Source organism: Ictidomys tridecemlineatus, chromosome 2 (assembly GCF_052094955.1).
Source record: "Ictidomys tridecemlineatus isolate mIctTri1 chromosome 2, mIctTri1.hap1, whole genome shotgun sequence".
NCBI classification, from domain to species: domain Eukaryota; kingdom Metazoa; phylum Chordata; class Mammalia; order Rodentia; family Sciuridae; genus Ictidomys; species Ictidomys tridecemlineatus.
In genome coordinates this window covers 175,598,950-175,615,138 of record NC_135478.1, presented here as the reverse complement: position 1 = coordinate 175,615,138, position 16,189 = coordinate 175,598,950, and the positions used below count along the sequence as shown (strand labels likewise).

The following is a 16,189-nucleotide window of genomic DNA, read 5'->3' as shown; positions in this document are numbered from 1 at the left end:
GAAATCATTCAAGATATACATTAAAATTTTTATCCTGAATTGTTATTTTACTCTAACTTATATATTCTATAAAGGATTCACCAAGTTTTGATGTATACTATACTGGACTATGAAGAATTCATTCAAACAAGAGTCTGAACATTAGTATGAAAAATCTATTCAAGCCCAGCACAGTGGTGCATACCCATAATCCCAGCAACTCAGGAGGCTGAAACAGGAGTATTGCAAATTCAAGGCTAACTTCAGCAACTTAGCAAGACCAGTCTCTCAAAATTTTAAAAAATTGAGGTGGATTGCAGGGTGTAGCTCAGAGGTAAAATGTTCCTGGGTTCATCTCCCAGTACAAAACAAAACAAAACAAAAAACACTCAAGACAACAACAAAAAAATCCAACACATTCTAATTTACTGTTAAAGGCAAATTATACTATAATATAGTCAATATGATACCACTCTGATTACCCTGTACTGTGTACTTGAATATACAGAGAAGGAAAAAAAATTCTAGTGGATATATACCAAATTATCATTAGTGATTATCATCTCTGTATAGATAGATTAAGATGTTTACTTCCTTTAGGCAATGTTTTCAGAAATATGCACAATAACTACATTCTATTCATATTTTTAAAAGGTTAAGGGCTGGGAATGTAATTCAGTAAGTGCAGGTGCCTAGTAAGCATGAAGTCCTGGGTTCAATACCCAGTTTCATAAATAAATACTTTCTGTAAGCTTTTGAAAAATATATCAATCATTGACAGTTAAGGAAAAACTCAGTTGTTGCATATAAAAGACTTCTAGCCCTCAAGTCCTTTAAAGCAGAAAAAGATAATATTCTTTCCATAGAAGGTGCATTAGGAATATAGACATAAATTAAGTAAAGTTCCTGCTGTATAGAAGCTCATAGTCTAGTGGGGAGTAAGAGAAAGTTAAACTTTACACTGAGAGAAAAGAAATCCAATTTTGAAAAGAAAAATAGGAGGGAATAGAAATCAAGCTGGATCAATTGGCATGAACGAAGAGGGAGACCTGCAAAAAGGTTTATTAGAGTAATGATATGCATTTTGAAATACCTTGAGTATAAAATGAACCTATGCATGCCAATATACACTTAAAAGAAGTGAGAGGCTGAAAAGGGTAATTACAATATATACAAAAAATCTTTATACACAATTAGGAAGAATTTGAATTTACATTTAAAGGCAATAGAGAAATCAGTGATGGAAAAGAAAGAAAACTAAATGACTTATTTGCTTTTAGAAAGATCATGATTTGTACATGTCGTTGCCACTGGGTGAAAAATAATACAAGAGGGCTTTTTTGGTGTTCATTTTTTGAAGAGGGCAAAAAGGGAAAGAAGACACTAATAATGAGGATACTAATGATTTTACTGAGTTTGAACTATTTGAGGTATTTAACTTAAAAGGTCTAGTAATACAGAGGGCTAGATGGACAGAGTTCAAGAGACAGATGAGATTAAGAGTGATACAGACACCATGAGCATGTGAAAACAGTGAAAGTTACAGAAGTGAATGAAATCTCCAGAATAGTTTACAAAGAAAATTAAGTACACAAATACTTATGAAATAAGAAAAGAACAATTTAAAAAAGTCACAAAAAGAGAACAAATGAAAAAGTTTGGCATTTCCTCAAAATGTTAAATATGGAATTACCTTATGACCCAGTAATTCCACTTCTATGTAAAATGGAAGATCTCTGACTTACGATGGTTCAACTTATGATATTCAACATTATGACAGTGGGGAAAGCAAAATATATATCCAGTAGAAACTATACTTGGAACTCTAAATTTTGATATTTTTCCAGGCTACCTTGACTGGGCAAAAGCAGCAAGCCCATAGTATTTAGTCAGTCTTGTAATCACATGGGTACATATTCTACAGTGTATTGTGGGCTAAGCTATCATAAAGATTAATTGTATCAAATGCATTTTTGACTTGAAATATTTTCAAATTGAAATTTTTCAACTTAATATGGGCTGACTGGAATTTAACCCAATTGCAAGTCATAAAACATCTGTATGCTCCCAAAGAAGTGAAACAGGAAGTTAAGGAGATAATTGCACACGAATGTTAATGTTAAAAACAGTATTATTCACAACAGTCAAAAGATGAGAACAACCCAAACATCCACCAACAAATAAATGAATAAACAAAATACAGTACATTTATACAAAATAGTTATTGTATAATTTATATTTATACAATAGAGTTATTATACAATAGAGCCATAAAAAAAAGGTATCAAAAGGGCTGGGGTTCAGTGGTAGAGTGCTTGCCTGGCATGTGTGAGGCCCTGGGTTTGACCCTCAGCACTGTATATAAACAAATAAATAGATAAATAAATAAATAAAAGGTCCACTGACAAATTTTTTTTTTTAGAAAAGGAATCAAATTCTAATACATGATATTACATGGATCAACTCTGAAGACATGCTAAGTGAAATAAGCTCAGCACACAAGAATAAGTATTTTCTTTTGTTTTAATTGTAGTTGGACACAATACCTTTATTTTATTTTTATGTGGTGCTGAGGATTAAACCCAGGGCCCTGCATGCACTAGGAGAGCACTCTACCACTGAGCCACATCCCCAGCCCCAAGAATAAATATTTTATGGTTCTATTTATAAGAGATACCCAGAATAGGCAAAGAGAAATCAGAAGAGGCTACAAAGTGCTGAAGGTAGAGGGAAGGAGGTACTATTTAATGAACAAAAAGGTTCTTTTTAGGGGGATTCAAGTGTAAAAACAAATGGGAGGCTATACAACATTGTGAATGTAATTTAATGCCACAGAACTGACACTTAAAAATGAATAACAAGGGCTGGGGATATAGCTCAGTTGGTAGAGTGCTTGCCTAGCATGCACAAGACCCTGGGTTCAATCCCCAGCACTACAGGGAAAAAAAAAAAAAAGGCAAATATTATACATATATGTATCTTCCACAATCAAAGAAAAAAAAGAATATTTTCACTGATGCCAAAGGTGTAGAAAGTTTTTATTTTAATTTTTCTTTAGTTGTCAATGGATCTTTATTTTACTTACTTATATGTGGTGCTAAGAATCAAACCCAGGGCTTCACTCATGCTAAGCAACCACTCTATCACTGAGCTACACCCCCAGCCCTAGAAAGTTAATAGTATCAAATCTTGCTGCAAGACTAGGCAATACAGGGCTGCAGGTGTAATAGTAGTAAAGCATGTGCTTATCGTGTGCAAGGCCCTGCGCCAAACACACACACACACACACAAAAAAAAAAAAAAAACAAGCAATACAATGCCTAAAAAAAATACGTATTATGTGAAAACACAATTGTATGCAAGAGGTCAGAGAATAAAGGAAGAGCTAGCCAGTACACTGGCGCACACCTATGATCCCAGTAACTAGGGAGGGAAGCTGAGGCAGGAGTATCACAAATTCAAGACCAGCTTCAGCAACTTATTGAGATCCTGTCTGAAAATAAAAAAATAAAAAGGGCTGGGGATGCAGCTCAGTGGTAACAGAACCCATGGGTTTAATCCCTAGTACCATCCCCAAAAGAGGACGATGCAAGGATTCAAGTTATCTGAAAACAATTACAGAAATGAGAGGCACAGATAAAACAGAGAGGGTCAAGATTTAACCCAAACTAGCCAGACAGGACCTACTCCTGACCCTTTAAGGTGGTGTTTGTGACCTGTAAAATGCTATTGCTAAGCCTTAAATAATTACAACAGGTACTAGTTTGCATCTGGCCCTAAGGGAGTTTCAGGGTGTGGTTTCCTTTCCCTCTGAAATATTAGAGACTAAGAGTAGCATAGTCCTGGACTAAAACTGGTGGTGGAGGCCACCATTCCCAAACACGCCACCTTGAAGCTATTCATGGAGGAAGTGGGTTAGGAATTGCTCAGGGTAATAGGGTCTCTTCTGATCCAAAGTAACATTCAGGTACTATCCTAGGAGGCATGTTAAAGATCATGCTGTCCAACTTTTGGTTTTACAGATCAGGAGATGACTAAGAGCCACACTTTTGAGATTCAAGCCCTAATCCTACCTAGAAAGTCACTGTGCTTCCTTGTGACATGCCACATAACCACTCTGGTTTCAATTTTCACATTTGTAAAATGAATTCTTAAGTACAAGATATTTTAATAGAAAAGTGAACGTGCAAGCCCAGATCTCTTAAAGAGATCTAGCACTTTTCCCCATCAAACTGTACTGCCCAACTATTCCTGTGAAATTTTCTACAGTGATATTTATGCCTGTGGACTAGTGACTTAATTAAGTAGCCTGTATAACAAAATGATACTAAGCCTTAGAGTTACAAATTCTGATAATTTTGAATTTATACCACCTCAATTTTCATTACTTCACTAAAATTACCAATACGGAGAACACATTTGGTCATCAAAAGTAAAATTTTTAATGTAATATTCTTGAAAACGAGCTATTTTGAAATGTTATAGTTCTAAATTAACATCAAAAACTTTGAAGAACTACCACCTTTCTGTTTGCAGTAATCTATGTGATGTCTCCACATTTTCCCAAACCACTCTACAAATCTAAATTCTTTGTTTATAATAAAATATTCTCATTCTTTTAAAGATATCGCAAATTATCATCCAAGCCACATTATATATTCTTAGCATAGACATTTTTAAAAATTAGGTGAATTGAAAATCTAAGAGGAAAAAAAAGCCAATTATTAAACTGAGAAGCAATTAGAAAAAACAAAAAAAAGCCCAAGATAATTAATTTTTATGATTTTCTTCTACTTCAACAAAAATTTAATTTCCCCCTTATAGTCCTTTAAAATATAGGTAAATTCTGACGAAAAGTTCAAACCAGTGTTTTAGGTAAAACCTCTAATTCTCCCCCTTAATATTAAAACTTTCAATCACACACACTGGGTATCACTAATGGATAGAGTGTACTAATTGTCCTATATGCTGTATAGAAGATCTCCATGAGTTCTCAATAGCTTCTACCAATCTGTAACCAAAATCTGTCCATTTCTTTCATCCCTCTGACATTCTACTATTTAAAAATAGACATTAAAATTATAAGAAATTCTAAAATGGGAAGCAGGTTTGGTATGAAAATTGGTCTCAGTTTATCACATGTAGCATTTTACTTTAACTCTTCTATTAAGAAAAACTGGCTCTCCTGTCTTACGTGGTAGCACGGATCTGGAGCCATGCAGCCTGGGTTCAAACTTAAGCCTCCATTTTATTAATTTTGTGGTCATGGGTAGGTCTGTTAATCTCCTTGAGTGTTGAGTGGTACTGCTTCCTAAAATAGGAATAAAGCCTGCCTGACTTTTTTGCTGGGATAATTAGGAGATCCTATATTTAAAAAAAAAAAAAAAAAAAGTTGCTTAAAGTTGGAGAGCTTCTTAACACCACATTATAGACACGTATGGATTCAACTGAGAAAAACTATAAGAAAAATCTGCTTTTGATTAATATAAAACACATGAAAAACTCAGCATCATTCTAAGAACAGTTGTCCCCAGCTCCTGTCAGTACTGAGGATGAACCCAGTAGGGCTCCACCCTGAGCTACATTCCCAGGCCTTTTTATTTTTTTTTTGAGACAGACTAAGTTGCCCAGACTGGCCTCAAACTTACAATCCTCCTGCTTCAACCTCTCAAGGATTCTAGTATTCTATGTTAGAATAGAATTTTAAAACAGGGCTTTTAAATATTAAAGCCACATTTAAATAAAAGCACTTCCAAATAAAGATCTAAGCAAATTAATATCCACTTTTAGTTTCTTGATGGTGATTAAAGGTAAAGAAATAATAAGCAAAAAGCTAAGCACTATGGCTAAGTTTTCAGTTCAGTGGTAAAGCACTTGCCCTAGCATCACAAGGATGGGGGTCAGTCTCTAACACACACAAAAAAACACTAGTGAAAACAGACAAATAAAAAGATATGAGAGGGGCTGGGGATGTGGCTCAAGCGGTAGCGCGCTCGCCTAGCATGCGTGCGGCCCGGGTTCGATCCCCAGCAGCACCACATACCAACAATGATGTTGTGTCCGCCGAGAATTAAGAAAAAATAAATAAATGTTAAAATTAAAAAAAAAAAAAAAAAGATATGAGAACATTTCAATATACATAATACATTTATCATCTTTGAGTACTAAAAGTACTCAAACACCAACAAATTAATGAATTCTGACAGTAGGTTGCTCTAGTGACAATGACATGACAATATCATATACTAGAGCAAAATATGAGGTAAAAAAATGTGTTGATTCTCAGAAATGTGGAGTAAAAAAATGTCATATCAATACTTCAATCCCAACCTCTTCCTTCAAATGAAGATACCCAAGTCTAGAATAATTAAGTGTCTTAAGGGCTCACTAGCATGTTCGTGACAGAACAAAAGTGAAAGAATCTAGATATCTCTATTTGGTCCTCTCAATCCCCAGGCATAGTATAAGGAGTCTTCCTCCAAATAATTCATTTCTACTTACATGTAACATCTATTAATCTGTTCACTTTATCCAAAAAACATATAATGATTTCTAATGGTACTAAGGAAACTTGATAACAATAATTCAAGCTTCCAATGCCAAGAAGGATTGGATTTTTTCCCCATTTATGCTTCTTTCTACTTTCCAGCTCCAGAAGAGATTCCTTTATGTGTGTGAGGTCGGGAGTTGGTGGGGGAGGGGGTGTAACTAATTCAGAATTGAAATGCTAGAGCAGAAGAGGTAAAAAGTAAAAGAAGAAGTTCTATTGTGATTAAAAACACATAATTCTAATAAACAGCTGAATTCTGGCTCAACTTTCCTACTCATCAAATGATAATGGGTTCTAGGCTCTTTACATTCATAATTCCTTACTCTTTGAGCAAAGACCTGGGGATTACATTTGTTGTATGAAGTCATATATTCCTGCTAGAACTGAAGCTACTACTATATGTCAAATCAAAGTAGTACTTTGAAATAATATTACCAAAAGTGCTACAATAGAAAAAAACTAAATTCAACACATCATTAAGTTCTGCTTCTGCTGCTTATTTGCCGTGATCTCAGTTTCCTCAATCTATAAAATGAAAATGACAACAGCTAATTTATATCCTTATCCTTCTTGTTCAGAAAGAGCCTGTTATGTCTCACTTTCACAACTTTCGTAACAAACCTGTTCTTTTCTCCTCTGACATCCTTCTACCTTGTTATTTAGTCTCAGAGTTGCTTTATTCAATACAGTAGTCACTATATACATAGTCTAATGATTACTTGAAATGTGACTAGTTGGAACAGATAGGTGTGGAAGTGTAACACATAAACAGGATTTCAAGGACTAAGTGTGAAAAAGGACATAAAACATCTCCATATTTTATCCTGATAATATGCTAAGATAATGCTTTAGGTATATTCACTTAAGTAAAATACATAACAACATTGATCTCATCTCTTTAAAAACATTTAATATGGCAACTAGAAAATTTTAATTACATATGTGACTCATATTACATTTCTAAACTCTCTGGTCTTAAGAGTTTTGACTTTCCAACTGATTATAATTTCCTTAGGAATAGGGATAAAATTTTAAACTTTACTTTTTTAACCCCTAGTCTCTAGCAAAACACTTTTTACATAGTAGGTGCTTATAAATGATGGTCCAAACTGTGCTTCCTCTTGACTTGTTAGTTTTCAAAATTATGCCATAACAAGAAGTCTATTTCTAATATTAGCCTACATTTATGGACATGGAGCTAATCAAAGGACTCCACAGATATAGTTTCCTGGTTTAAAAAATTTGTTAACCAGTTTTTTTCAAAATTATATTAATACCTTGCTCATTTTCCCCTTTAATATTATTTTTCCATGTTCTTTTATTGTACCAATAATTATACCAGTCAGTTATCATGTTAACCTGTATGCTGTGTTTGGTATTTTTCAAATCTAGGAACAAATGACTATGCTAAGATTCAAGAGTGGCTAGAAGGCAATTTCTTAGGGTTTTATACAAGAGTCTCCACTATAAGTAGCTTGTTTCAATTCCATTTTTATTCACTAAATGTACGTATTGGTTTTTGATTTTATGCATAAAGTTATTTTTAAATAAAGCACTTTTAGTTAAATTGGACTGTGGAAAGTTTACAATTGCTTTACGAAAAAATATAAGCCATGAAACAAAATTTTATTCTTCTTACAGAGCAGATATCCCTAATTCACAGTCTATCAATTCTTAGTAACCAGTTATTCCAAAAGTACTTTAAAATTATTCTTTTTAGTTCAAGGGTTTAGGAAGGTCCAACTCTAGTCAAGGCAATGGTTAAATATAAATAGTAAATATAAGTCTCTATCCTCAAGGAAAGACAAAATGAAATCAAAATTGAAATTGCCAAAACTTACTGATGAGTGGAAAACAATTATGTAATAAAGAAAATGGAGCTGGTGGGAATGAGTTTTATTTTAGAGATACAATTATTCCAAAATAAATGTTATTAGGAACTAAAACACTAGCATTTAGCAGACCCTTTCTTCATAGATCTTGAAGTAAACTTTAAATTTTCTACCCATAAAATACTAGTCTACTAGGGTAGACCAGATGAGCATAAGTGATCTAATAAGTTTTCTTTCATAGCCTTAGAAGTGAGTATAAATTTTGATCCAATACATTAACTTATTCAATATAAAAACATTGAGTACCTTCCAAATTTTAAATTAGTTTATTAGTGATTCACTGTATTAGTACAATCTTTTTTAAAAATATGCAATAAAAACTATACGCCCATAATACAATAAAGTATAATCCTTTTTAAAAAAACTTTATTTTGAAATAATTATATATTCATAAAGAGGTTACAAAGGGAACATACAAGGGAATTCCATGCATCCTTTCCCCAATCTCTTGCTTTCAGTGTTTTTTTGCTTGTTTTTGTAGATAAGGGCTAACTATGTAGTCCAGGGTCACCTCAAATTCCTAGGTTCAAGTAATCCTCCTGCCTCGGCCTCCCAAGTACTGAGTACCTGGGACTACAAGCATGTGCCACCACACCCAACAAGCTCTTCCATCTTATATAACTTTAGTATCTTTTCATGATATATTGGAAGTAAAAAGAAAGACATATGATAGTTATATAAAATTTTCTCATGAAAACATTTCCAAAGTTTATATTTTCATGGAAAAGGGGGAAATGTGACTTAAGGGTCTTTCTGAGCTTACAGGTCTTACATAAAAAAGGAGAATTTAAAAATACAAAAATTCTGATGGTTGGTCCCATAACAAAATTTGGCACTCTGCCTTCTGAATTATGTCTGAGGGACATACACCTTTGCAAGAAACAAAAAAACTTTTCCAGAAACAGAAGTATTTAAAGATTTGACTCCATAATATAAGTCACAGTTATCCTATAATTATATATGTATCCTATGAATACATTTAACAAAGAAAACAGGCAGCTATTTATTTACTCCCTCTACTACTCTCTTCCAGCAAGTTATTCATTCCTTTGTAATTGTATAATTAACACAAGGCTTTGTATATTGCCTCTGTAAATTGCCTTTTAGACACATAATAGTCACATGAACAAAGCAAAGATCTCTCTCTCACACATTGTATACTAGACTAATTATACATAAATATATTTATATAAATAAATAAATAAGGAATGTAGAGGTTAATATTTCTAGAGAGCAAATAATTTTTTATTATTACCCAAATGCCTATAACTCATTAGATTTGGATATGTATCTATTGGATACTTTTTTTTTTTTAAGTCCAGGGACTGGGCAATATTAATTCAGTGGTAAAGTACTGCATGCCTAGAATGCACAAGGCCTTGTGTTTAATCCTAAAACTGCAAATTAAAACACAACAAAAAAAGAAACAAAGACTAAAATTTAATACTTTCAACCTGGTGCCTCTCAATTCTTGCTTCTGGGTTTCCTTCCTTCATAGTATCCATTTTGGCAGAATGAATGACAGTTAATTTTCCTAATAGTGCCTTGTTTGGGAATGTTTTTATTTACCAAAACCAAAACCAAAAGCAACTTATATGTAGTGCAGACAGAGAATCTATTTCATTTATTTTCATTGATTAAATTGTGTAATTTATAATGGTTTTTAAAAATCATATAATAATCATACAGTTAAATGTACTGTGTAGCATAAGAGTACTAGAGAGCATCTATGTGTCTTTCCCAATGGCAGAACCAGGAGTAGTAAAAACAAAATGCTTCTAGACCACTAGAAATGCCAGCAAAAGGAGGAACAGTAAGTCTATTTTCTTGCGTTCCATGTGACAATTTCTGGAGTCCTAAAATAAAGAAAATTTTTCCTTTTTTTAAAATTTAAATTACATTTTATCCAGTATCCTGCAGTCAGTCCCATTAAGTAAGATACATCTATACACTCAACCAGATAATAAACATTTGAGCTTTCCATCCCTCAGCTCAATACTCACTTGAACTTAACAACTTTCATAGCAGTAACTTAGAATTTAAGTAGCAAGTCACTCAAAACCAAAAAGACATTTAAGTCTATGCAGACAAGTACCTATTTCCAAATAGTCTAGAGGCAAGGTAAGAATCTTTCATTGAATCCTTCAGAAATGGCGCCCATAAAAACAAAAGTTGTCAAAACAATAATCTAGCAGGAAGCACTCCCTTTATTCTATTTAAAAATGACTTAAGTTTATTTTTCAACTCAACTTTCTTTTTAAAAAATGAAAATCCTAAACTTAAATGGATAGCATAATATATGGATGTATTATTAGTTAGGATTAAAATATAAAGCTTATGGCTGGGGTTACAGCTCAGAGATAGAATGCTTGCCTACTATGTGAGGCCATGGGTTTATATCCCCAATATCTCAAGGTGAAAAAAAGATTAAAATTTAAAACCAAATTACTTTCCCATATATATATATATATATATATATATATATATATATATATATATATATATAAAATCTTAACATTAAAACAACCTATTATCTTCTTTTTGGGGAAGAGTGAAAGTACTAAAGATTGAGTCCAAGGACACTTTACCAGTGAGCTATATTCCCAGCCCTTTTAAAAATTTTTATTTGGATACAGGGTCTCATTAAGTTGCCCAGGCTGGCCTTGAACTTGTGATCCTCCTGCTTCAGCCTACTGAGTAGCTGGGATTACAGGCATGTGCCACCACACCCATCTATCTTGAAGCTTGATGCTAACAATCAGTAAATGAAAAAGACAAAAAATAATTCTTAAAAAACACAGCATTTTGGCTCAAAAGTTATTAGCAGAAGTGATCTTAGCTAAAGAAATTTTGGCCCTTAAGCTTCTGATATTTCAGCTAAAAATACAAAAAGACAAAAAATATAAATACAGATTAAGCAATGGTTGGTTGTACTAAAATGATTATATAAAATATTTTCCCCTTCTCAATCCAAAAATACCTTGACTTAAATACTTACTCTGAGCCTGCAGCCATTTCCAAGTATGACGTTTCTGCTGTATCAACCCCCAATGGGATCACTATGCTCATGACGTTCGCCTCTGGTAAATTCGATTACTATGGAGTCCTATGCATTGGTATCCAAAACACTGGGGCATGCCAGCCACAGTGCTCATTGCAAACATCTAAGTGCATCCACAAACCCTGTTTAAAAGAAATGGGAACAAAACAGTTAAGAACTATCTTAACTAGCTACAATCACACTGTATAATAATAGTAAATAACAGGTAAAGAAAGCATTCTTTATTAAGATCTCAAATGGCAATATGCTCATTGAAGTATCTATTTCATTTATTTTTCTGGAATTAAGTTGTGTAATCATGATCAAAATAAAAGCTTCTGGGGGTATATTTCAGTGGCAGGGCCCATGTTTAACATGTGCAAGGTTCCCAAAACAACAACAAAAGAAAACAAGTTTCTAAATCATAATCTTCCTTAGGGAATGAATTTAGGATGCTACAAGAAGGATTACTGCCAGGTACATGCAGGGATGGCAGGCCTGTAATCCCAGCAACTCTGGAGGGCTGAAGCAAGAGGACAGAAAAATCAAGGCCAGCTTCAGCAACTCAGTGAGACTCTCTCTCAAAAAGAGTTGGGGATTTAGCTAAGTGGTAGAGCACCCCTGGGTTCAATTCCTAGTACCAAAACAAAACAAGAAAAAAAAAAGATTACCTAAGACATATTCTAAGGGATATTGTTCAGTAAACAGCCAACAAATATTATTCATTTTAAAAGATAAAATTGGAACTTATTAGTATTCAAAAACAAGTCTTCTTGGTTCAGTGAGTAATCTAACAATATATTAACAACTTATCTAAGCACCATACTAAGCCCTTTTGCATGAATTGTCTATTGAAGCCTCACAGTCCTGAGGTAGGTATATCCATTTTACCACCTAGGAACACATAAAAAAAGGCTAAATAACTGAACCAAGGTTGCTCAGCTTGAGATGATACCAGAATTTGAATCAATGCTATTATACTATTTATACATGTATACAAAGAAAACTATTTAAAGTAAAAATCAATTTATTTTCCATAATATATAAATCTATGAATATCAAGAAAGAACTCTAGAGTTCTCTAGAGTCATTAACTGAACAGAGTTACTAACTCTAATTAATACCAGTTAGTAGAGAAAACTAATAAACTTGGTGTCTTTTAAACAAACTTATGACAGTAACTAAAAGACATTCAGTTTCAACATCAAGTTTCCTAATCTAAATTCACTCTATAACACTTGCTAAATATGTTGTTTTTAAAATATCTACTCAAAGGCTTTTCAATAATGACATCATACAAAAAATTTTGGGGAACAAAATCAACAATTCCATAAACTAGAAAACAACAGTCAATATAGTCCCTATCTGTTAATGCTATACCTGAAGTAAAGAAGAACAGTATTTCTTCAAATAGCAGTCCTTGCATTTATATTTAATTTTTACAATTAAACTTGACAATACCTGTAAAGGTCAATTTCTATTTCACAAATGGTATAAATTATAAGTTCAGACCTTCTGAGGAAAAAAATTAACAAAATGGGAAAATGAGATGTTAAAAATGGTTTTAATTCTATAAGAAAACCAGTCTTTACTTTTAAACAACGTGTAACTAGAAGAACACTACTAGATTATAAATTATTATAGTATAAAAATATACAATAAGCTAGACACGGTAGCACATGTATGTAGTAGTTCCAGTTATTCTGGAGGCTGAGGCAGGAGGATGGCTTATGCCCAGGAGTTAAGACCAGCTTGGGAAACAGCAAGACCCCACCTCAGAACAAAACAAAAATCTCCACATACACATAAAACAATTTTAACAAAAAAACAATACTTAGTAATTACCCCCTAAAAATTAAAAACAGTAACTTTGGAGCCTGACTCTATAATTTATTAGATGTGTGTGATGCTAGACAGGTTATTTAACCCAAGATTTGGACACAGTGGCCCATTCCAGTAATCCCAGCTACTCCATAGGCTGACACAGGAGGATCCCAAGTTCAAAGTCAGCCTGGACACATTAGAGAAATCCTTTTCAAAATACAATAAATAGAGATAGGAGGGTAGCTCAGCAGCACTTACTTAGCATGTGCAAGACCCTGGGTTCAATCCCCAGCATGTTTTTAACAAAAAAACACAACTATTACCAGGTTCCATATTTACAAAATGGGGATTTACCCTTATAGGATTTCTATGAAAAAAATGAAATTAATGTAAAGCAGAAAGAATGTTTCACATATATTTAAGCAATTGAAATATAGTACAGTTTGCACACCCCCAATGTGAAATTCAAAATACTCTGAAATCCATTCATTCAGATTTCAGACTTTTGGACTGAGGATGCTCAACTTGGAAAGTTAATGCAAATATCCCAAAAATCACACTTCCAGTCCCAACATTTCAGACAAGGGATACTCAACCTGTAGTCACCTAACAAGAATTCTTATTTCATAACAAAACAACGTGTAACTAGAAAAACTCTGTAGTTCTCATTTAAAGAGAATCTTCTAATAGTTTTGCCTTTTTTTTTTTTTTTTTTTTGGAGGGGTGATGCTGGGGATTGAACCCAGGGCCCTGTGCATGCAAGGCAAGCACTCTACCAACTGAACTATATCCCCAGTCCTACTTGCCATATTTTTATCTTCACTCCACAAATTAAAAGTCTCTTCCCAAAATAACTGAAGCAAAGTGAACAAAAGGAAATGTCTTACCTTCTTTTCTGTCGCCATAACCATAGTAGAATTACTTCATAAATCCCATATTTATTAACTAGCACACGGCTATAAAATTATAAAATTTCTATGTGACAAATGAAACAATGTATAAAACTACAAGTTTGTTCTATCCAGACATTATATTATTCTGTATTTCCTTAAGATGCTAAAGACTTGGACCTAATAACAGGTACCAACTGCAATTAAAAAAAAAAATCTTGTTAATAGCATCTGGTTGGTAGAGGTTTTCTTCAACTTTTCATCTTTATATAAGACTTATGAGAAGTCTTATATTTTTAGGTATATGTACATTCAGTTGTGCATTTGCTTACCAGAGGAAGGAACTAGAAAGTAAAAAGCATGTTCTTATGTATTTTTAAGTAAACCAATAGTATATTTAATCTAAAATGATTTACATTTACTAAAATGATTTACTTTTCATTCTTATACAATCCTCAATAAACACTATTTTGAGCTGTTTTTAGATAGCAGTGAAGAACTTGCTACAACTTGGACAGTGGCTTTTATCTGTGTTATTTTTGCCTCTCCCCCTAATCTTTATTGTGCCTGGAACACAACATTACAAAGGATTGGAAAATGAATTATAGCTTCTAGGACAAATCACACCTCTAGACTCACTAACTAAATGAACTGCCAATCTATATATCAAATGCTATAAAAACAACTAGATGACATCCCCAGAACTTCATCTCTCTATAAACACAAATGCTCATCCTCAGGATAAAGACACATCATCACATCTGAAACAGAACGTTACATTCTGAGTTTGACCCAATAGAAAAGGATACCAGTAACTACTCAAAACTGATCAGAAGAGGTCCTATCTACTGAGACCATAAAATGGCAAATATTTCATTATTTCCAATAATATCAAAAGCACTATTGCCATAAAAACTCATACTGCTTAAAAATCTAGTTAATAATAAAATCCTATAGAGGTTCATGCTTGTAATTCCAACTACTTGGGAGGTTGAGGTAGGAGGTTTGCAACCTTGAAGCTAGCCTGGGCCAGAGAGAGAGAGAGAGAGAGAGAGAGAGAGAGAGAGAGAGAGAGAGAGAGAGACACCCCCTGTCTCAAAATAAAAATTTAAAAGGGGCAGGAAATATAGCTTACAGATAGGGCACTTGCTAACATCAGGAGGCCCTGGGTTCAAATAACAATACTGCCTTCCCACACAAAAAAAATTGACTCTTAAAAAAAAATTTTAATGGTAAAGTCAATGTAGTAAGCAGAAAAGAAAAGTGAGCTCATAACACAGGCATAAGGAGGGAAAATTAAAATAATCCAAACAATTATCACAAACTTTGATATATGTGAAGAATAAAAAAACTGTTCATCCAACTGTCAAATAAGATATATACAAAATATACTAAGAATAAATGGCAGTCATTAATGAAATAATATAAAAGGAAATACCATGAGATGTCTGGGAAATCTGAGGTCCAAGAAAGAATAAATGTCTTCACAAAACCTGCTATCCAGAATAGACCTAGAAACCAAGTGAACATAGGAGCATTGAGCTATTTTTAAGTGGCACAGAATTCTAGGTACTTCTGATTAACATGGTACCTAAAACCAAAGGGACTCACACAAAAATAGCAGCAAATTCCTAAAGTGATATATTTAATCTTCAACTCTTTACACAAATGAACATAAACACAACAGAGGCAACAATTAAGTTAAATACCAAATCAAACTGAAGATACTGGAAAAATACAATATTAAAAAGACTTAACGAGCCAATGATAAAAATAATAAAAACAAAAGGTAAAAAAAGCAATTAAAGATGGAAAAAGCAATTTCAGACAGAAAACAGTCTATCTGAAAAGCTAAAGACTGAAGCTGCTTTTAAGACCATGCTAAAAAAGAAAACTGAAAAGATCACCCGAAGGACAAAAAGAATGAAAATGGGAGGAAAATTTTTTTCCTAAAATTACAATAAAATGCCTAATCTAACAATCTCTTTGAGGAAAGGGTCATCCATTATCTTTC

The 16,189-nt window shown here is 33.2% G+C and overlaps 1 protein-coding gene across 5 annotated transcripts in view; it reads right to left on the bottom strand.

The window, feature by feature from the left end:
* Positions 1-16,189, bottom strand: part of Kmt2e (lysine methyltransferase 2E (inactive)) — an 89,434-nt gene that overhangs the window by 52,930 nt on the left and 20,315 nt on the right. For 3 of the 5 annotated variants that reach the window (XM_078040202.1, XM_078040206.1, XM_078040205.1), the window contains exon 2: positions 11,420-11,604. In XM_078040202.1, the coding sequence (XP_077896328.1) occupies positions 11,420-11,490 (71 nt within the window). In that variant the 5' untranslated portion in view covers positions 11,491-11,604. Of the gene's footprint in view, positions 1-11,419; positions 11,605-12,841; positions 12,959-15,613; positions 15,687-16,189 lie in introns of those variants that run through there. The other 2 variants (XM_078040203.1, XM_078040204.1) reach the window with 2 other exon arrangements.